At 39.5% G+C, this 20,755-nt stretch overlaps 1 protein-coding gene across 2 annotated transcripts in view; it reads right to left on the reverse strand.

The window, feature by feature from the left end:
* The window catches only part of smarca2 (SWI/SNF related BAF chromatin remodeling complex subunit ATPase 2), a 52,523-nt gene that overhangs the window by 12,760 nt on the left and 19,008 nt on the right, over window positions 1-20,755 (reverse strand). For both annotated transcript variants that reach the window (XM_073465338.1, XM_073465339.1), the window contains exons 16-29: window positions 18,663-18,826; window positions 17,062-17,128; window positions 16,828-16,938; window positions 14,508-14,750; window positions 13,281-13,394; window positions 11,877-11,981; window positions 11,142-11,228; window positions 10,879-10,925; window positions 8,852-9,018; window positions 6,940-7,103; window positions 3,033-3,260; window positions 2,604-2,681; window positions 1,455-1,673; window positions 333-556 (exon numbers count right to left, since the gene is read on the reverse strand). In XM_073465338.1, the coding sequence (XP_073321439.1) occupies window positions 333-556; window positions 1,455-1,673; window positions 2,604-2,681; window positions 3,033-3,260; window positions 6,940-7,103; window positions 8,852-9,018; window positions 10,879-10,925; window positions 11,142-11,228; window positions 11,877-11,981; window positions 13,281-13,394; window positions 14,508-14,750; window positions 16,828-16,938; window positions 17,062-17,128; window positions 18,663-18,826 (2,018 nt within the window). The remainder of the gene's footprint in view (window positions 1-332; window positions 557-1,454; window positions 1,674-2,603; window positions 2,682-3,032; window positions 3,261-6,939; window positions 7,104-8,851; window positions 9,019-10,878; window positions 10,926-11,141; window positions 11,229-11,876; window positions 11,982-13,280; window positions 13,395-14,507; window positions 14,751-16,827; window positions 16,939-17,061; window positions 17,129-18,662; window positions 18,827-20,755) is intronic.

The following is a 20,755-nucleotide window of genomic DNA, read 5'->3' on the forward strand; positions in this document are numbered from 1 at the left end:
AAATCGAGTGAATCAGAGCCCTATTTAAGGATGAAGGTATCATTTTCCTGTGTACGAGTAGGAGTAGCAGCTGCATTTAAAAATTAGCTGAAAAAATAGTCTCAGGTGTGGATGAGATCCACCAGGTGGTTTAAGGTGGAAACAACTCTTAAATTGCCCTGAAAACATCTTCCAAGTGCTAACACAACTGATCATGGAAATATGGATATGTTATATGTTACTGATTGGTAAGTGCAAAAGAAAAAAAAAATAAACCCCTTGGCAAACCAATTAGCAGTATGACAGGCTGATTAACGCATTGAAATAACTCATAAGTGAATCAATCTTCTTACCCATCTCTGTAATTAATGACCGTATCGATGATGGTGTTCATTTGCTTAGTGAGTTTGGGCGGATTCGGGGAAAGTTTCTCAGCTGGTGGACGCCCACGTTTCTTCTTGGCCTTGGAGCTCCCCTCATCTCTGCTCGACGAGTCCTTGTCCTGACGTCTCTTGCGTTTGCGCTTTTTCAGCCGGATCTCCTCTTCCATCTCCTCCAAATTTCCATCCTCAATGGCCTAGAGTCGAAAAGAGCCACAGCAAAGACAAGATTAATTCTTAACCACCTCAACTTGTCCATGTATGATGTAGAACTGTGGAATCCCTGTCAATAAATGTGCGAGCACTTTCACTGATTCCAGTATTTTTAATTCGGGCTGCTGTTGGCTCCTGTACTTATTCTCCGAAAGATAACTTCAATTTCTTTAAGAGTGCCAACAGGTCTCTGCATATTCTTCTCTGAACTTCAGCTTAGACATCCCACATACCCCGCTCTTAAAGTTTCTCTCTGTTCTATTCTTGTCTCCCTTAACACCTGAGCCACAGTCAATAAAATGGATCTGCCAGGCCTGACATGTATCTCCTGGGGAGAGTGTCGGAGTGTATTTGGTTTGGGTGACTAGGTTCCTTTTGGCTAAAGGAAGAAAAACAAACAAGCTACTTGTGCATCACTTCTTTTTCGGAGGAAGTATAATCCTTGATTTTTTCATTTGTCAGTGTGAGCATAAACAAGCATACAAAAGAAAAAAGCTTTTTTTGTTTCAGACAAAAGAAATCAAACTGGCTGCAGTTTGGCAGTTTGCTCATGGCAGTCTGAAATAAAATGGAACATTCCAACAGGTTTGGCGCACAAAAGTTTTATATCTTTAATTGAGTTTATTCAAATCAAATCAGTCAGGATATTACACAGGATTGTTATAATTAACTGCAGAGTGGGGAAAAAACCCCCAAAATGTTTTCCCAGTTCCAAAGCCAATGTGCACTATTCATGTTTGCTCTTTCATCACTATTAGGATCAATAAATAACAATGCTATAGATTGCAAATCAATAAATACATAAAACATTTTAACACCATATGTACTTTAAATTTCTGAAAGACTAAATATCATAGACTGACATATATACTTAGACTTTACCCGTAGCCACTGTTTTTCGGTCAGCGCGTCACTGTAGTCCACGTCCCGACGGCAGCGCGATCCTCGGCCGAACATCTTCTCCTCCTCCTCTTCATACGTCAGACGTTCTACCTCAGCGTCGTCTTTGATGATCCAGGATGGCAACTCGTCCTCCTCCATAAGACGAGGCTTACGCTTTGGGTTCCTGGCGTGCTCACGGCGTCGGTCCATGTCCATGCGCTACAAAGGGGAAAAATCTCATCAGGTTGGAACATCAAATGGAGACATGATAATTGGTTCCTTTGTATTATACCACATGAATGGAACCCTTCAGCTGAATTTACTGCTGTCCCTTCATGGTGATAGGTATTGTCTTACGAATTAGTATCATCACTGCGCTGCATTTTTACAAACACTTCTGTTGTTGAAATTCAGGCGCCATCTCACCACCACACGATTGTCTAGCTATCAAGGAGAATAGTGATGCGCCATGATTCATTTCACACACAAACAAGTGGCTCCGTCTCACATTCATGCAGCGCAAAAAGGAAAAGTCCACAGAGAAATTCAAAGTCCAGGCTTCCATCGTCTACAGGCTTGTATAGGCAACCAAGACAGACAAGGGAGGTCTCATTTTTCACGCCACATGACAATCAGCTGACATGGCTAATAAATAAGTGATTGCAAACTGGCATGGCTTTATGGAAGAAACAGGTCATGTAACTGAACATCAAACTTTATCGATATAAACTTTATTGTGTAATTGTAAATCTTGTTTGAAAATATATCAATACACCGCTCAGCCTTACTTCGAACGAAGCCCTTCCAGAAGTTACCAGCTTGGTGGCAACCATATTATGCGGCTTGCTTCCAGATGCGTATGAATATCTGATATCTTGCACCCAGTCATCATTGAAATTAGGCGACACCACCAGGAACCCGTGAAGTATCAAAAGTACGAGCATTTTGCATTTAATTTGCAGCTTCAACAACTGAACAAATGATGACATTTAACAAGAATAATGGTGTTGCCATGATGGGCAACTTCTAATTATCTTGGGGGTAAGAGAACCAGCTGTCAGCTTTAGCTCTCTGGGTTAATTCATATTTCAGTTTTAGTCTGCAATTTAAACACCAATTAGATCTTACAAAAATGTGTGCTTTTCTTACCATGAAGAGCTCAAATTCATCTTCACTTCTGGCTATCATCTGGTTAAGGGTTTCATCATCGGGTACTTCATCTTCTTCCTGGAGTTACATTTGGAAACACATTAAAAGAGAAGACTAGTCTTTAACTGTTTCAACAAATCAGAAGGCACACATGCTCACTTCAAAACAAATCAGTAAAGTATGGCATACAGATTCTATCAAATAATAATTAAATAAGTTGAATTGCATTACAAATCCGAGTAATATTATAAGTGAAGGATGATACAATGGCTGATCATATCCAAGGAGCTGTCTCTTCTCATTTCTACATTCATTATAGAAAATGCCTGATCAAGCACAAATACCTTATTTTAGTCGTGAGCTGCTTTTACTCCTAAGATACTAATAAAACCTATCAAATGAAACACAAGTTACAAATTCAGATCTTACCTCATTCTGCTCCTCATGCTCTAAAATGGCCTGGAGGAAGACACGGCGTTCGTGGCCCGAGGACTTCTGATCGAACATGCCTGCCTGGATGACCTTTTGATCCACATTGAGTTTGTATTTGGCAGCTGCCAGGATTTTCTCCTCCACGCTGTTTACGGTGCAGAGACGAAGCACACGCACCTCATTCTGCTGACCGATGCGGTGTGCCCGGTCCTGAGCCTGAAGGTCCTGGTGTCAACAGGTGAAACAGAAATTCGAGATCATTTAGATTGCCTCTAAATAAAAACCAATACTTTCTCTCTAAGCCAATAAAGTCAAAGCAAACATAAATCATTGTATCATATACAATCCTTTTACCTGTCAGAGTACTGACACACCTAGCTGATATCAAAGAACGACTGATGAAATGCATTGTGTCAACACCTATCTTCTCTAAACTACGGTGGCCCTGAAGTGCAAATCACAATGGCAAATCAGAAAACACAACGGCAAATCAAAAAACACAACGGCAAATCAGAAAACACAACAACAAAACAGAAAACACAACAACAAATCAAAAAACACAATGGCAAATCAGAAAACACAACAACAAAAAAGAAAACACAACGACATTAACCAAACCGGAAAAGGTAGGTACCCTCGGGCGACATGAATTGTCGCTGATTGGACTGGTCCGTCCTTTGAACCGGAAGGACATGGTTTACATGTTTTCAAAACAAGAGCGCTGCCAGTGACGACGTACACACTGCTATTAAAGAATATTTTGATGCAGGACATGGATATGGGTCCGTGTATCATCTGATCATGCAATTCTATTTAATGTGGCAAACGAAAAACGAAAATACGAGTCAATATTTCGTTTTTCTGTATGCACCAAACATTGAAAACTGGTGTTTGTTTTCCTATTTTCAGCCCAAAACGGTAAATATAATAAACAAGGAAACCAAAACGAAATATTAAATCTAATTTACATTTTCCGTTATTGTTATACCTTCCCTCGGTACATTTCTGCTGTGTGGCCACGCTTTGCGCATGCACAATGTATAGTCGCTCGGTATCCATGGTGAGCAACAACACACGGTCTGAGCGCCAAAAGTCCCATGGTCCAGTCCATTGACTGTGTACAGTCTATGGTCCAGTCCCAGTAGACCACTGGAGTCCCACGTTCTAATGGCCTCACTCGAGCCATACATGTCTCTAATTAATGACATGTTTATGAATGGAGTGACGTATCATGAGATCTCAGAAAAGTTGCGAGAAATGGGTGTCCAGCGGGGAAGCTCTGAAATCACACAGAGACGCCGGATTATCGCCGCAGCAGTGGTTCGCCAATTCTCCGCCGTTGGTTGTTCACACAGAACCAAGCAGCTCCGGCGTAAAAGACGAACCGGAGTATAATTCACACAGAAAGCTGGCGCTGCGGCTCCAAAGGAGGTGTGACGGTACACGCCATGACGATGACGTATGTGTTTTTTTCAAGGTGTTTCCTGGTGTCCTCCTGTTAATCTAAACATGTACCCGCTGACTGATTATAATCATATGGATGCCGTTATAATGTGTTGTGATTGAGATCCCGACCCACCAAACATCCTGGAAAGTGACAAAGTTACGTTTTTCTCTAAATTACATAATTACATAATCACCATCAGTCAACAGGACGTCTGACTATTTCACTCGGGGGGAAAGAGGCTGTTTTCTGGGGGGAAAGTTCACTGAGTCTCGGTCAGGAGGGCTGATCGTCGCGGTGATTTGGTCTCGTCATCAAAATATTCTTTAATAGCAGTGTGTACGTCGTCACTGGCAGCGCTCTTGTTTTGAAAACATGTAAACCATGTCCTTCCGGTTCAAAGGACGGACCAGTCCAATCAGCGACGATTCATGTCGCCCAAGGGTACCTACCTTTTCCGGTTTGGTTAATGTTGTTGTGTTTTCTGATTTGCCGTTGTGTTTTCTGATTTGTTGTTGTGTTTTCTGTTTCGTTGTTGTGTTTTCTGATTTGCTGTTGTGTTTTCTGATTTGCTGTTGTGTTTTCTGATTTGCCGTTTTGTTTTCTGATTTGTTGTTGTGTTTTCTGATTTGCCGTTGTGTTTTCTGATTTGTTGTTGTGTTTTCTGATTTGCCGTTGTGTTTTCTGATTTGTTGTTGTGTTTTCTGATTTGCCGTTGTGTTTTCTGATTTGCTGTTGTGTTTTTTGATTTGCCGTTGTGATTTGCACTTCAGGGCCACCGTACTTAACACATGCAGGAACGCTCTGCACCCGTATAAGACGAAATTCTAAGTCTGTAGTTTGTGTTTCTGGTCCTAAAAACATCAAGAAAAGACAAACAAAAAAATTGATTTCACTAGAAGCCACAATCTCTGCCAATACAAATTGTTCAATTGGCTTAACAGCCATTGATAAATGTTGACTAGAGATGATGTGCTGAACACATCACAATAACTAAAAGTGATTTTTGTCCACAGACACTCAACTACGGGGCGGCTGTAGCTCAGTGGGTAGAGCAGGTAACTAGCGATCAGAAAGTCACTGGTTCGAATCCCGGCTCCCCTGGGCGGAACTGAGCTACATGTCGAAGTATCCTTGAGCAAGATACTGAACCCCAAAATTGCTCCTGATGTGCAGATGGCACCTTAAGTGGCAGCCTCTGCCTCAGCCCTGCGATGAGCTGGCGACTCATCCAGGGGTGTACCCTGGCCTTCGCCCATAGAGTAACTGGGATTGGCTCCAGTAACCCCCGCAACCCCCTGAAAGGGGGGATAAGAGGGGGGTAACATCCCCGCGACCCTCACGGAAAAAGCGGCAGATAATGAGATGAGATGAGAGACACTCAACTACCTAACTTTCAAAGAGCTAATGAATTCTCTGTGGCTTCTCCTGAGGTTTCTTCCATCTTTTATTTTCCCTGTTGAAAGGTTTTTTTCTTTCTCAATATGGCAAGTTTTTCCTCACTTGAATCAAGGGTCTAGGAACAGAGGATGTTGCTCGCTGTACAGACTGTAAAGCCCACTGAGGCAATGTGATTGTGACTTTGGGCTATACAAAAAAAATTGATTTGAATTTAATAAGATTCACTACATTAAGCCTGCGGCAAATTAATATCGGGAGCCAAAAGTGGTGCACCACCGCAATATGTCTATTTACTGGGTTCATTACAAAGACTAAAGATGTAAATGAGCCCAGTCACAATTCATGTGATTTACATTTAGTGCTTCTAATTAATATATGATGATTGGCTGTTTTGACACATCTGAATAGTAATGGAACATAAAACCAAAGCGTTTTATGCTCCTGAACTACTCCTGAATCTTGTTGGAACTATTCACACAGCTTGAGAAAAGAGAAAAAAACTGCATTGACCAGATTATCTGTGTAAACAACGTAAATTATAACATACAAACAGGTACCAATAACTACACTATAAATAAAATGGGGCTGGGCGATTTGACCATGAAATAATATTACAATATCTTTAGGCTATATTGCACACATAATATATATCTTAGTATTTTTGATATCTCCTAAAGATAATTTCTAAGAGCTAGGACTGGCTGTCAAAATTAGATATCGATATTTATGACCAAATAATGCGATACCAATATTGCGCAAATATTGTGGGGATGAATATTGGTACTTTCACTAAATATTAACACAACCCAACTTTTAAATAATCATCAGTAATGTGAATATAATGCCTAAGTTGGTAAAGGCAAGTATAACAAGTAGATCAGTCTGGTAAATTTAGAAAATGGCGTCCCTTTACTGTAATGCAGCCATTAAAACCAGGAAAAGACACTTGTGACATATCAGGATATAATGATATCCAAAATCTAAACTAACATACTGAAAACTTCCTATAATCAGAACAAGTACTGTCAATACAAGTTGTAAATCCTCTGGTGGACTTACCTGGTGTGGGTTCCAGTCACTGTCAAAGATGACGACAGTGTCGGCAGCCTGCAGGTTGAGGCCGAGGCCGCCGGCTCTGGTACTGAGCAGGAAGATGAAGAACTGAGATCCTTCCTCGTTAAATTTCTTCAGCAGTGTCGCTCGATCCTCAGACTTGGTGGTTCCTGAAACACCAAACATGATCATTATGAAATATCTGTCAAGTTAACTTTGATAAAGTCTGCTTGAACTTCTTGTTCTTCTGATCCAAAACTTTTTGTTGGCAGGAAAGTAAAAATGTCACCTATACACTGTGCTTCATCTCTGACCAATTTAATTGTTTCAGAGGTTTCTGAAAGTGGCATGAAGTGACTCTAATTAAGCTGGGTTCAAAATGTGAGAAAATAACATTAACGACTAGTTATTTATGTCTAAATATATTGTGCTTACTATGGAGGTTTCACAAGTCTGCTAATTCAGTATGTTTTAGAAAGTGCTGTGTGGATAAAAGCTGACCATTAAAATGATTTACGGATTCCTTTCAAAAATTAATTTTTTTAGTTGTAGAAAATACTAATTATATGAAAGAATTGATTGTAACTTTCACTAAAGTAAAATTAGTAAAAACGTCTGTTGTTGTGCCTTTCACCTGAGCTTTTCTAAGCTTTTGTCAAATCCTGAATAACTACCCAAAAAACACACTAAAAAGCAAAAGTTACTGCAAGTTTCTGTGAGCCACACGTTGCTCTTTTATTTTGTCACATTTTCTATGCGCTGCTGTTTTCACTGCTGGGGGAAACACATCTGCCTCATTATTCTCTCATGCACTGCAGTCGATGAAAAATGGAGTGAGAGACACATGCGGGATCACAATGCACATTTTATTCTCCCCAAAAAGAGCTTGAAAATAACACCGAAAATCGATAACATCTCCTCAGTGAACTCGGGTCTTTGCTGCCCGTCCTAGTGGCAGTAATAGGATTGCCCTTTGTTTGAGATGCATCACGCTGAGTGTATGTGATGGGAATTCTCAGACACCTCAGTGTGACACGTTATTATTCGTTCAGTATGTCAAGTTTGAGTCAACTTAAATAAGAAATGAGAAATTGATCTTTTTAATAAAGCAGACACACAAAGGGATAAAGGGATTACAAGAAATCTGACTTAATCTCAGATTATGATCATGTGTTGTGTTGCAAGGACTAATTAGAAAAATGTTTTAACTTTTTATATAGTATTTCTCTTCTGCTTAGTACACACAAGGCTTTGTGTGTTGACATATGGTGGTTACTATACTTTATACACACAACACAGAAACTGCAGGAGGAGTGAAAAGTCTGTATGGACAGATTCCACCTACTTCCTCTGACATGTAAGCAATAATATACTGAAAGGTGTCCTGATGTGCAACCAGATCCCAATCGCAGTCCTTTTACACTGAGTATCTGTCGTTTCACTCATTTGCCGATACTTATATTTACCTAAATGTTGATTAATTATCTACGTGACACATTCAAATAACTAATAACTAAGTCTGACACACCTTATTTTTCAAGAGACACTTGAAAAGTGGATGTGAAAACCATTAAGTTGATCATCTTAAATTATTGGAATGATATGAATTAAAGTTTAACTGGGAAAATTCAACTCCTGAAATTGACATGACGCGACCTGCTGAGGGAAGTTCTCAGTAGGAGCTGTGGGAACTACAGAAACACTCAGTCTACACCACCACACTATCTTTGGCTGGGAACAAACACTGGCTTTAAGTAAACACTTTAACCAGACAACAGCCACGTTAAAATTAAACTTGTTACGAAGTCATTCACACAATTAACATTAACATCAGCTTTTCTGGATCTGCTGCAATTCCAGTCTTTAGGATTGGCTCAAAACATCTCATATAATTAGAGTAGTAAAGGTGTGAGCTTACCGTCGAGACGTAGATAGAGAAAGTTGCGGTAGCTGAAGTAGTCCTCCATGATTGTCATGAGTGTGGTCATTTGGCAGAAGAGCAGGACTCTGTGGTTGGTGGCGTGTAGCTTCGGCAGGATGCGATCTAAGAGTTCAAACTTCCCAGAAGCTCGATACAGATCATGCCTGGTTGGAAGTAATCAGGCAAACATGTAACATAAGTCAAGAATACCCATATAATGATTGATAAAGATGCACTATTTAGTTTTGGGGAAGAAAATGAATCCAGAAGAGAAAGATCTTCAGTGACCTGATCTTCTTTTGATGTCTAAACAAACTAAATAAACAAACTCTCTTTTCGTTTTCACGACTGAATAAACCTTAAAACAACACAATTTCATACTGTTTTACTTTGTTTATATTTGGTGGACCCTGCCACCTCTCTAGCTTCAAACAGTTTTCTGGGGACCTTATTTTCCTCTGAGAACAGCTTGTTTATTCAGTTATGGAAAGAGATGGAATCTCTTTGTAATGTTTCTGTTACAAGACAAAAAGTCTACAGCCCTGTTAGCAGCTATGTGAGGCATTAGTTTAAGAAAAAGAAAAAAGTCACTATTGATAGAGCAGTACCAGAGCTATCGTCTTTTTCCCTCCATGCATTCTTCTTCCTTGTCAAAACCTAGCACACCTATGTTACCCACAATGAAATTCAAGAACCAACAGTTGGTTCAGAGATTCTGAGGGCTTGCCTCATTATTTTTAATTAGTCCTTATTAGGCCCTGTGTCACATTGCCAGCATGTTATGTTTTTAATACTCAAATCCTCCATCCCTTTGAAATGGTTTCACTGGTAAAGCATTTCACAGTGTTTCCCCTATATGCAGAGGAGAGAGGGGCACCGTGACACGCGACAGCTGTCAATCAACGACAATCGACAGAATCCCTCAGAGATATTAACTATTATTCATAATTATTAATTATAAAATCATTTAAAAAATATAATCATATTCATCATCATACAATTAAGTAATTTTATCATTGAGAATGAAAAAGCACGACCCCCCCATCCTGGGAAAAATATAATCTGCCCCCCCAGTATATCCCTGCAAACACAACTAGCAGCGCTGGCAGGAGCAATGTAGTTTTCCTTAGCGGGCAGGGTGTCACAGAACGACTTTTTGTTGTCCACCTCACTCTTATGATTGAAGCACAATTGCATGGAGAGCACCAAGTGCAAAACCCTTCCAACAAATGTACTCTCACTCACCTGAAAATGGTTTAAGGTAGAAGTGTAACAATATCTCGCATTTTATTGATATAATCAACATAGGGCTAAATGGCACGCTCTTTGGAACGATTCTGTGCTGTGCTGTTGAGCTCAGATGTTCCTGTCTTTACATCTGGTTGTTTTATAGTATTTTTAAACACAACACTGCTGTTTTGTGATTTTATGTGGCAGGTAAACCCAAGGGATAGAAGCCTAGTGGTTCATGTCCAGTCACAATGGAAATATAATGTGTGACTGGACTGTAACATGGTTTGAGTTGAATTGTTGCTATGAATAACTGCTATTTGCTGCCAAGTACCTCTGCCAACTACTGCAGAGATGATCTGACACACTGACACGATGTCTTCTTGCATTAGATGTAAATTATTGTACTGTTTCAATGAGCTTTACACAAATTCAAGAGAAACAAGAGAAACTGACAAACACTGAACAATGACGCTACACACAATATTGTTAATAAACATAATCTGGATGTCAATGTATTTTTTGACTATGTGCATTTTGTTACGAAAAATCACATGAATTTATGTTAAGATCAAACAAGCTCATCCTAACACAATAATTTAGAAAACTGAAAACATGAATGAAAGTCATGACTTGTCCTGTTTATATCAGTTGACTCTCCTTTATTCTACAATCGGAAGGTAAAAAAATCTGGATTTTGTCACTTCCAATGATTTTTAGCTTTTGTGGATAAGAAAACGATTAATGATGTGTGTAACTGTTCAGGACACAGAGCCTTTTTGAGACCACCTTACCCACTGATGATGCCGTTTGGATAGCCCAAGTGCTCAGCAAAAGATTCCTAAAACAGAGAACAATTACTGGCTTAAATAAGGCAGTCCTGGGGAAAGGCGTCAAAATGAGTCTGAGCAATCTACTTCTCAAATTACTTGCTTAAATTACTACTTCTTCTGTTCACTAAAGTTTTCTTGTTTAAAAGTCATAACCATGCAGACAACTACAGTTCTTTGCTTGACGAGACTGTCAGGAGCAGTGATTCTGGGTGAGGAGGACTCACCTCAATGTGCTGGAACATGTACGGGTGGTTGCAGATCTTCTTCAGCTGCATGATGGTGTTCATCAGGGCCTTTGCTCCTCCTTTGCCCTGCAGAAAATTAAAACATCAATGCAATGAAGCTTTTCTTAATTTGAGTTTTAAACCTGGATAGCTCCACAATGAGCTGAAACTCTCTTAAAGATCTGTAAATCAGATTAAGGTTATAATTCTCTGTAGATATACAACTACAAGCGACCACTTTGACATTCTCACAATGTTGTCATATAAACTGATTCATTGTTCATATAAAAAACATAACTGCATAACTGCACTGAAAACCTCAAAGAACCCCTGGTACATTTCAAAGTCATGTCAGGTAATGCAGGTATAAACTTGACAGATTTTGAGTCCCCAGGTGGTTTGGATATCAGTCGCCTAGCCTCAAAACTGCATTGAAGCTAGAAGCAAAGACGTAGCCTCACAAGCTGAATACCAGCACCATTTTCAATATAGTCTCTATCTTTAGCAAACAATATCTTGTGCTGTGCTATTGCTTTTAAGAAAATGCTTGCTGTGAAATGAACAACATTAACTCCAATTATACAAGAAAAGTCATCGACCATCTGATGTCAAACAGCAGGAAGCAGTAAATATCACTGTGCTCAGAGCTAAACAGCTCAGTTTGTTGGCATGACACACACTGATAAAACAAAGCAGACAGGTTGAGTGAAGCCACAGGGGTCTGGGTTAATTTACCTTCTTGTCTTTCTCTGAGCCGTCAGTGAGGAGGATGCCTTTCTGCATGTGGCGGTACAGAACCTTCTGTATAGCAGACATGTCACATTTAATGACATACTCCACCTGGATGAATGACAGTAAAGACAATGCATCAGTGAAACAGTTGTGTCTTTTTGGTGTCAAGGCTGTTTGCGCTGACAGCCCTCATACTTGACAGCAAGAGAAAAGAAATGACAGTCCTGAGAGAGAAAATACAAAAACAGAGAAGGGAGGAAGAGCGAAAGAAAGGCACCTTACGTACATCTCCATAATATACAAAGAACAAAAGGGGGGTTCTTAAAAGCATGTTTTCTATTCTTCTCTTGGGCCTTGCAGCTCTATATCGATCGATCTTAAAAGTGAAGTGTTCTATGCAAAGGCGTTTAGAGTTTTAAAGAGTTCCCTAAAGCAGCACTTAAGATAGTTATAAGCTTATTAATGTTGGCTGTCTTTGGCACTGAAGATAAAGCTGAATACACTTTCATCACATTTTATTCTTGGAACTGTTCAGTACAACAATGAATATTAATGTGCAGTAAACAGTCTACAGCCCTTTATAATTCATGTTTCTGGGTGTGAGTCACTTTATTAAAGTACACTTTGATTGATTTAACGAGCAGTCGTTACTCTTAAGCTCAGGTTAAAACTTAAAATATATTAGGGAAGAAGAGGGAGAGGAGAAAGATGTCAACAGTAACTGGTAGATCAATCATTGATTTAAATTGTGTGTGCATTAGTTTAATTTATTTTCTGTCAACATTATGTCACAAAAAAAAAACATCAGTAATAATGATCAAAGTATAGACTGAGAAATAAAAACTTCTCAAGATGCACTTAGCATTCTACAAGTGAGTAGGAGTAACTCGTTAATCTAAGATTATTTCTAAGAGCGTCTTCAGTGCTTTTGGGAAACACATCTTAAGCTTAAGAAGATTTATGATGGAGTTTAGGAACATCATAGCCTTGAGATACTTCTGGGAAACAGGGCCCTGGACGGCCACTGTGTTCTCATCTTTTCAATTAGGATGATGTCCAGCTCTTTATCACACTCACTGGATGACTCATTTCATTGTGTTCCCTACAAATAAGGCCAGAAGTAAAGTTGGTTTCAGCTGCAGTTGCCACAGAGGACACTTGATTCTTATAAGGAAGGGATGAACATGACTCCTGGACACATGCTGTTGTGAAAACACATTGTGGAAGTTATAAGCCACACCACTGTGGTGGCAATGGCGTGGTTTATTACCCTTACCCTCATGCCTACACAAATTTAATAAAATCAGTTTGTGAAACAACAGTACGAGGTTTCTGCATTGCAAACCATGCAGTAAAAATAATTATACTTCATCAAATCAAAGAAGTAACATTTTGTCTCAATCTCACCTTCTCTGGCAGCTGAGACTCCACCTCTTTCTTCAGTCTGCGTAGGAGGAAGGGGCGGAGCACCTTATGCAAACGTCGAATTATCAGGATGGTCTCCTCCTCATTCAGATCGACCTAAACAAGTCAGAGAGTAAAATGTGATAATACATTTCACTGAATGTTGTGTTAATACATGCAATAACTGCAGAATGATTAAGTATCACAGTGACAAGACTGTGACCTGCTGATGTGTCCTCATACTCTGCAGTATAACCTGTAACGAAAATAACAATACTGTGGGACTGGGCCTGAATCCTGCTGCTTACTGAGGATGGATTTGTATTAGGCAAGGTGCTTCGTGTTGTGTTTTTATTTCATTAAACATTTACCATTTGTTGTGGCCAGTGGTGAGTCTAGTTGTCACATTAAAGAAGGGGAGTTTTTGACAGTGGCAGTGATTTTTTACAAGTGGGTCCCTATCGTGTGTATAGCGCACACCCACAGAATGAACAGACAGTGGAGGCAGCACAATATACAGTCCTGATGCCTATTTCACACTATTCCACTGATCAACAGTGGATCAAGGGAAGCCATTCACCAAGGGAAGACAGCAAGTTAATACTGATTTAACATTACACAATTCCAAATATAATTTTTTTTTAAAAGTCAGATTTGCAAATGTTTCATTAGGAAGAAATGCATTAAATATGTTAGTAAGGACATATTCTCTTGATTGATAAATATTGCACTGACCAATGAGCAGCAACAAACAATACCCTTGTTTATCTGCTTTAATTTAAATTTAAGACCTGAAGGACGCACACAATGTGTTTTGATGAGTAACAGTAAATATAAACAAAGCTGGTGTATGTTTACAAGGAAAATCTGCAGAGTGCCTTTAATATGAATCCAAAATGAAAGCCTTTGAAACAACAATGGAGATAAGCTGTGAGCTCAGCTCTGCCCTGCAAAGCTCAAAGTCTTTGTTTCACTTGCCTTTTACTTTGTATTTTCCTTGCAGAGCAACCTGCAAGTTTGAGCCCGCTCTGAAACATAACTCAGCTAAACCTGCAGGTTGAATGTTTTGAGAGGTTGGATACAAAATTCTCTTTCGTTTACAGAAAATAGAGTTAGGTAGGAAAGTTTCATATCGCAAAACTACAGGTTTTAGGTGGACAGGAGTCATGTTAACATTTCACCAAACGAAGCACAGGCTGCAGAATCCAGGCTATTTCTCCCAGTAATTACCCTCTCTCCTGTCATGGCGAAAGGGGCGTTGAACCACTGCTCGAAGGTGCTGCAGCTCTTAAAGATGGTGGGCAGGAGGAAGTTGAGCAGGGCCCACAGCTCAGGCAGCTTATTCTGCAGTGGTGTACCAGTAAGGAGGAGGCGGCGGGGAGCCACATAGTGGGTGTTCAACACCTGGGTCAGCTTACAGTGATGGTTCTTCATGCGGTGACCCTCATCCACTATCATGTACTTCCAACGAATCTGTGTTAGGAATAGTGGAAAACACAGAGAAACCATTTTCAAATTCGCTCTGAAATAGTTTTGGGAGTCTCGGGAGTATTTGCAGAGAAAAACATTTTGATTTATTGCTCTGACACACACAACTCAACTGCATAAAAAAGAAGTTTCTTATTTCAAAAGCTTAATAACTGTGCACACAGTTTAAAGCGATGTGGACAAATCAACATGCACTGCTTCTTTACTAAAAAAGCACACTTTTTGCTTTGTTAATTATTTTGTTTCCTTGCCACCATCCTCGCCTTAAAACTTCAAGCCATGGACTGAGCAGGGTGCTGGACCGTTTTAAGGGGATTCTGGTCAATGCTTATGCAACAGATTCCCTTCAACCGTTCAATCATGATGCAAACCTTTGGTTGCATCTCTTTCCAATGGTATAACAGCTACAGAAAATACTTAATGCTCCTATTTCTGGACAAACTGTAGTGGGTAAAATTCTGTATCTGAGAACCAAACCAACACATCAGGCAACAACATCAAAGTCACTTACACAGTTGTGTATACAGGAGGAATTTCTCCCACGTTATGTAGGCATCTGTGAGAATAGACACTTTCCTTTTTAACAATACAGGCTGTGTAACAGCTCACTTTTCACTTGTGTTGTATGCACGTCGATACAACCCGAAGAGTACTTTTTAATAATCAAGTCTATTTCATTTATGTATGCTGTGCCCGAAAGCATCTTGAGGACACATTGGTGTGTGGACTGAAGCTGCTTCTAATGCTGCTTTGCAAACAAAAGGATTACATGCATTAGATTGTATTTCAGCAAAAACCTGAAGTGACGATGAATGAACAGCTCCCACTTGTGTGGAGGACGCTGATAACTGCTGAACGTGCATGCAAGAGGTAAAAGTCAACTCGAATTGTACAATTGTACATATTGAATGATCTCTTTTTATTACATATTCCAGATTATTTACAGTAGTAAGTCACTTAGTATGCAGCACCTTCGCACAAACACTCTAAGTCAAGGATAAATGATTTCCTATATTGTTTGCAAAAGTGAAAAGTAGTAAAACTGTGGACAGGAGTGACTGTGTATACAAATATACAATAACAGCCTTGAAACTTAATGACATGGATAAATGATCATTTAATTAGCCAAAACATTTGCTGAGTCGGACCTAAGCACAATGTCTTCATTAGAATTCATTGAGGGGGCCGCAGAACTCTCAACATTTTGTTGAACACCAACTAAAACTCTTTACCTAACTTATCATACATTAAATATGACACTGATGTGTGGATGATCCAAAAACCATCTAAGGACAAAATTTTAGGCTCTAGATTTTTCTACGCACCATGAGCACATTTAAACCTCCTGCATTAATTTATTACAAGTAGGATTGACTACTGCGGTGCACTGTTCTCAGGCCTCCATGAAAAGTCGATAAATCAATTACATCTCATACAGAGTGCTGGTGCCATATTTTAAACTGGAACCAAGAAGGGAGCTCCCATCACATTTGTTTTAAAATTCAGCACTGGTGTCAAGTTTGCCTCTGTGAGTCAAATTGTCCTACTACTTGTCTACAGAACTATTTCGCTCTGATTATAATGTATTGCACTGCTGTATGGCACTGTATGTTCCCTGTTGGGCCCCGGACTCCCTGCTCACTGTCTCAAGCAAAGGCAATTGAAGAAGCCCCTCCTGAAATTTAAGCCAAAAACCAAAACAAATAAACTCAATATGGACATACTGAATGCCTGTTAGAACTTTTTGAATTTTCCTTTACCTAGAATCTGTTATATCTGCCTTCACCTGGAGTCTGTTATCTGCCTTTACCTGGAGTCTGTTATCACTACCTCGTGGCATTCAGCAGCAAGTGCAGAGAATTTCAGCTAGATTGTGGGTCATGAAAAGTAACTTTCAAACTCTGGCACTTACATGGAGAAACCTCAGGCATCAGTCATGTAACCACTGATTAGGAAAGTTGTATTGAAAACTTTGTAAAATGTATGAAGTGTACTGATTGGTAATAGAGCCGAAAAGAGCATGTACGTTATACAGAAAGGACAAAGCTTTGATCTCTTTCACCTTGGCCAGTATTTGCTTGTCCTTGATAATGTATTCATAGGTGGTCAGCAAGACATTGAACTTCCCGCTGCGGAGTTGAGGCACAAGCCCACGGCGCAAAGCAGGGGTGCCCTTCCATGGAACAGACACAAAGAAAAGACAACTGTCAGTCACAAGTCATCAAAGAGCAATCAGAATGGCTATTTAAAAAGGTGGAAATAAAGGTAAAAATGACATAAAAAAGATTTTTCTTACCTTGTAAGCAATTTTGACCACAGATGGTGCCCACTTGTCAAGTTCATAGACCCAGTTAGACAAAGTACTGGAAAAAGGAAATCAATGAAAATCTCCACAACTGTTGGAGGTTGCATGTAAGAACGTGGTCTCAATTCAGAGCAATCAAAGACAAATTCTTAGCTACGCTTGGCTAAGACATGAATAGGAGAGGCAAGAGCAACTCAAGGCCAAGTGCTCATTGAAATGTCTATCCTCAAAATTCAGACATAATTTGTTGGAAAACACATCAGAAGAGGAAAAAAAATCCCTTGCAGTGATTATGCACAACACATTTCCAAAGGGTCAAATATATTCTAGCTCAAAAATTAGTTGTTTTTTTTCTTGTTTTTTTTTAAGAAGGGTTTTGTTCAAAACTAGGTCCCCCAGGAAGATCAAGCTCTCTGCCCATTAACTTTAATAGTTAAACTTCAAAGAGGGAAAGAGGGCAAGTTTAAGGCTAGCCTCCACATTAGCTCGCTGTGCATATTAAAAAGAAAATTTAACACAGCCTCTGATGTGCTCTGTTTGACAACAAAAAGTAGTGCACCTCTTGGTAATAATGAATAAACAGGTATTGCAAAAACCAAACCCATTGTTCATTTTCATCTTTTAACACCTGCAGTTATGAATAATCACACATAAACTAATCAGGTAAAATGTATAACTGGCAATAACATTGTTTTTTCCAGAAATGTAAATCTGTGAGCACTGAGGCTGCTTTCACCTGCTACATTTTAGGAAGCTGAAAAGAACTCCTTCTGCTGATTTAAATGAAGGCTGGAGTGGTTTGTGTTTGAATTATTTGAAGGGGTTAATTAAGGCAGCAAAAACAGCAAGGGAAATCACACATTTTGCAGGGACAAATACGTGATGGAAGAAATTCCCATATTTGCATCTCATGCCTTTATAAATACCAACAGATGATGGAAAATAATGACATAAAAGGAGTGCTGTTAAGACAATTTTGAACAATGAATTTTGACCCCACACAGGTCATTGATGGGTTCGAACAATTAATGCATCCTTATTTTTTCTAATTTTAACAAATTTCATTGTTGCCCTATACTCAGGCCAATACTGTAATACCTGATAACTATTTGAACTTCAGTGCCCATCATTTCTATGCTGACATATATATATACACAGCACTCTCATGTCTTCTAAGGTAGTAATTGAGTTTCCACACTATACAAATTGGATGATAAAATATAGCACTAGTGAGTCCAGCATCGCTGGAGCAGAGAAGTAACTCACTGCTGTTTTATAGACACTGTTTGCTGTTAACTTTGACTCACCACTCCCTGTAGGCAGATCAATGTGCACACTTGACACTTGGATTTCATTTGAGCAAATAGATGCATAAGTGTCTCAATAAGGGAACCGACTCCTGACACCCCTGTGGACTATCTGTGCCCTATCTTGTGATTTAGACTGATAAGGTCTGTGTATTTTAATCAAATTGTTCCCAAAAGTAATTTTTTTTTAACACTGCGTTCATCGATCCTTCGCTAAAAATATTTTAGGATGTCATAACACTGCACAATAAGAGCAATGATGGATGGGAGATGAGGAGTACTGACGAGAGAGGAACAATGATGAGAAAGGGGCCGTTGATCCTCTTGTGATCCATCAGGTAGGTGATAAGAGCGATGGTCTGGATGGTTTTGCCGAGACCCATTTCATCAGCCAGGATGCCGTTTAGATTGTTGTTGTACAGGGACACCATCCACTCCAGCCCCTGGATCTGGATAAGACAGAGAAATAAAGGCATGCCTAAAAATATGCTTGCAGAGAAAATAGTATTGACGTTGCTTGCATCTCCACATTTGTGTGTATTATTTCTACTCCTGTATATAAAAGATAAACACAGAACAGCATGAGTAGTTCAAGGAAGTTATCAAGGATAAATCAAAGAGACTAAATTTTACCTTGTTAAATTGAATTGCTGTTGCTGATCGCACAGATGGCTGTTTGTATTTTAGGGCATCAAAACATACAGTACATTTGGCATGTCATGTCCTACTATTTCTTGTTAAATCTCCTGTCACTTTTAGCTGTGACAATCTAAAAGGAAAAATTTCCTCAAAATTAGGCAACAGACTATTATTTAAAATGATATATTTATGTGACGATTATTTTCTTGAGTAATTGTCTGGTTTCTCATCAGAAAACAATAAAAATAATGCCTGTTCACAAAGCCAAAGGCGACGTTTTCAGTGAGCTTATATTGTCTGTCCAACGACTATGAAGCCTGTTCCGTTTGAAAAATGACATTATGAGTATTCGTTTATAAAAATAGCTGCCAAATAATTTTCTGACGATCTGCCACTTGATTACTCCACTACTCGTTTCAGCTCTACTAGAAAAAAATCAAAACCTGGACTTCAATGGTACAAACCAGTACACACAGTACAGAGAGATAGGAAAGGGCACGATGGGACAGGCAGCAGAAAAAGGTGCCGACAACCAATTACCAACTGCATGGTAGTTAAAGAAATGCCTGACAGCTCAGCTAATACCACAGAAAAAAGGCTGGCAGAGGGTAAAATTAATAGGAAATGATAAACTGAAAATTGTCCTATATTAATGTTTAGCTTCTGTGAATTCTTGTTTACTATTCTGGTTTGTTACACAGTTTCTGTTGGCACAGCAGACATTTGATCCAATTATTGTGTAGCTGAAATCTCTCCAATTTCCCCAGGGAGCTTCCACCATATCTCATTTAAAGGCTGGCACACCATAAATCAGCACTAGGACTGCCACCTGATTGCAAGAAAGAAAAATCCAATTGCCAGTGCCCTATCTCTTTTAATATACTTTCTTTTAATGCCATCTCAACTTATTACACACAAGAAGAGATTGTAGTGTCAAACACGAAAACAATGTAGTAGCATCATTATAAGCAGACAGTTGTCTTTAAATTAAGATAATTTAGCATTCAGTTGCAGAGCAGCAGACATGTTTGGTCACACCATCTACCCATTAGCAAACCCACATGACAGAAGCTCTTTCCCACCACACAGGAGTATTTAGGGACACTGTGTGATGCATGATGAGAGCTGAAAGGGACAGAGATGGTTCCTGTTTCTGTTTCCACAGCTCAGCTTCAAGTGTGTGTAAAAGATTAGAAGAGTAACACTAAGGAGGTTATTAGTTATTACTGTAAACAACCAGCAAAATACAAAACAGCTTTTCCATACACACAGCATCACAAAACACAACGTGTTTTTTGACGTGCGATTGACGCACGCACGTTATGACCCTCGGCCCACCCCATAGTTTGGGAAATCAAGAAGCGATGCAGCAGTAACGTTGTGGATGGCAAGCAGAAACAAACCTCCTTGAGCAGAAATGGATAAAGAAAAGGGTCTTTTGAATGGCAAGTTCAGCTTCAAAGCCCTGCCAGATGGTTCTCTCAACAAAGTTATTTGCATTTACTGTCGATTTGAACAGAGTTACCACCGGAGTACGTCCAGTCTCAAATACCACTGGCCAAGCACACAGCTGATGCCAAGAGCCCTCCTCCCCCTTGGCAGACAACAGTGGATAGTTTGCAACGGAGACACCTGGACAACTCTACATGTGACAAACTTTCAACAGCGATGAATGTAAATGGGTGGCTACAGCTTGCAGGTCAATTAACATTGTTTAGTTAACCTTTAAAAGTGTAAAG

The sequence above is a fragment of the Pagrus major genome, chromosome 5, assembly GCF_040436345.1.
Source record: "Pagrus major chromosome 5, Pma_NU_1.0".
NCBI classification, from domain to species: Eukaryota; Metazoa; Chordata; class Actinopteri; order Spariformes; family Sparidae; genus Pagrus; species Pagrus major.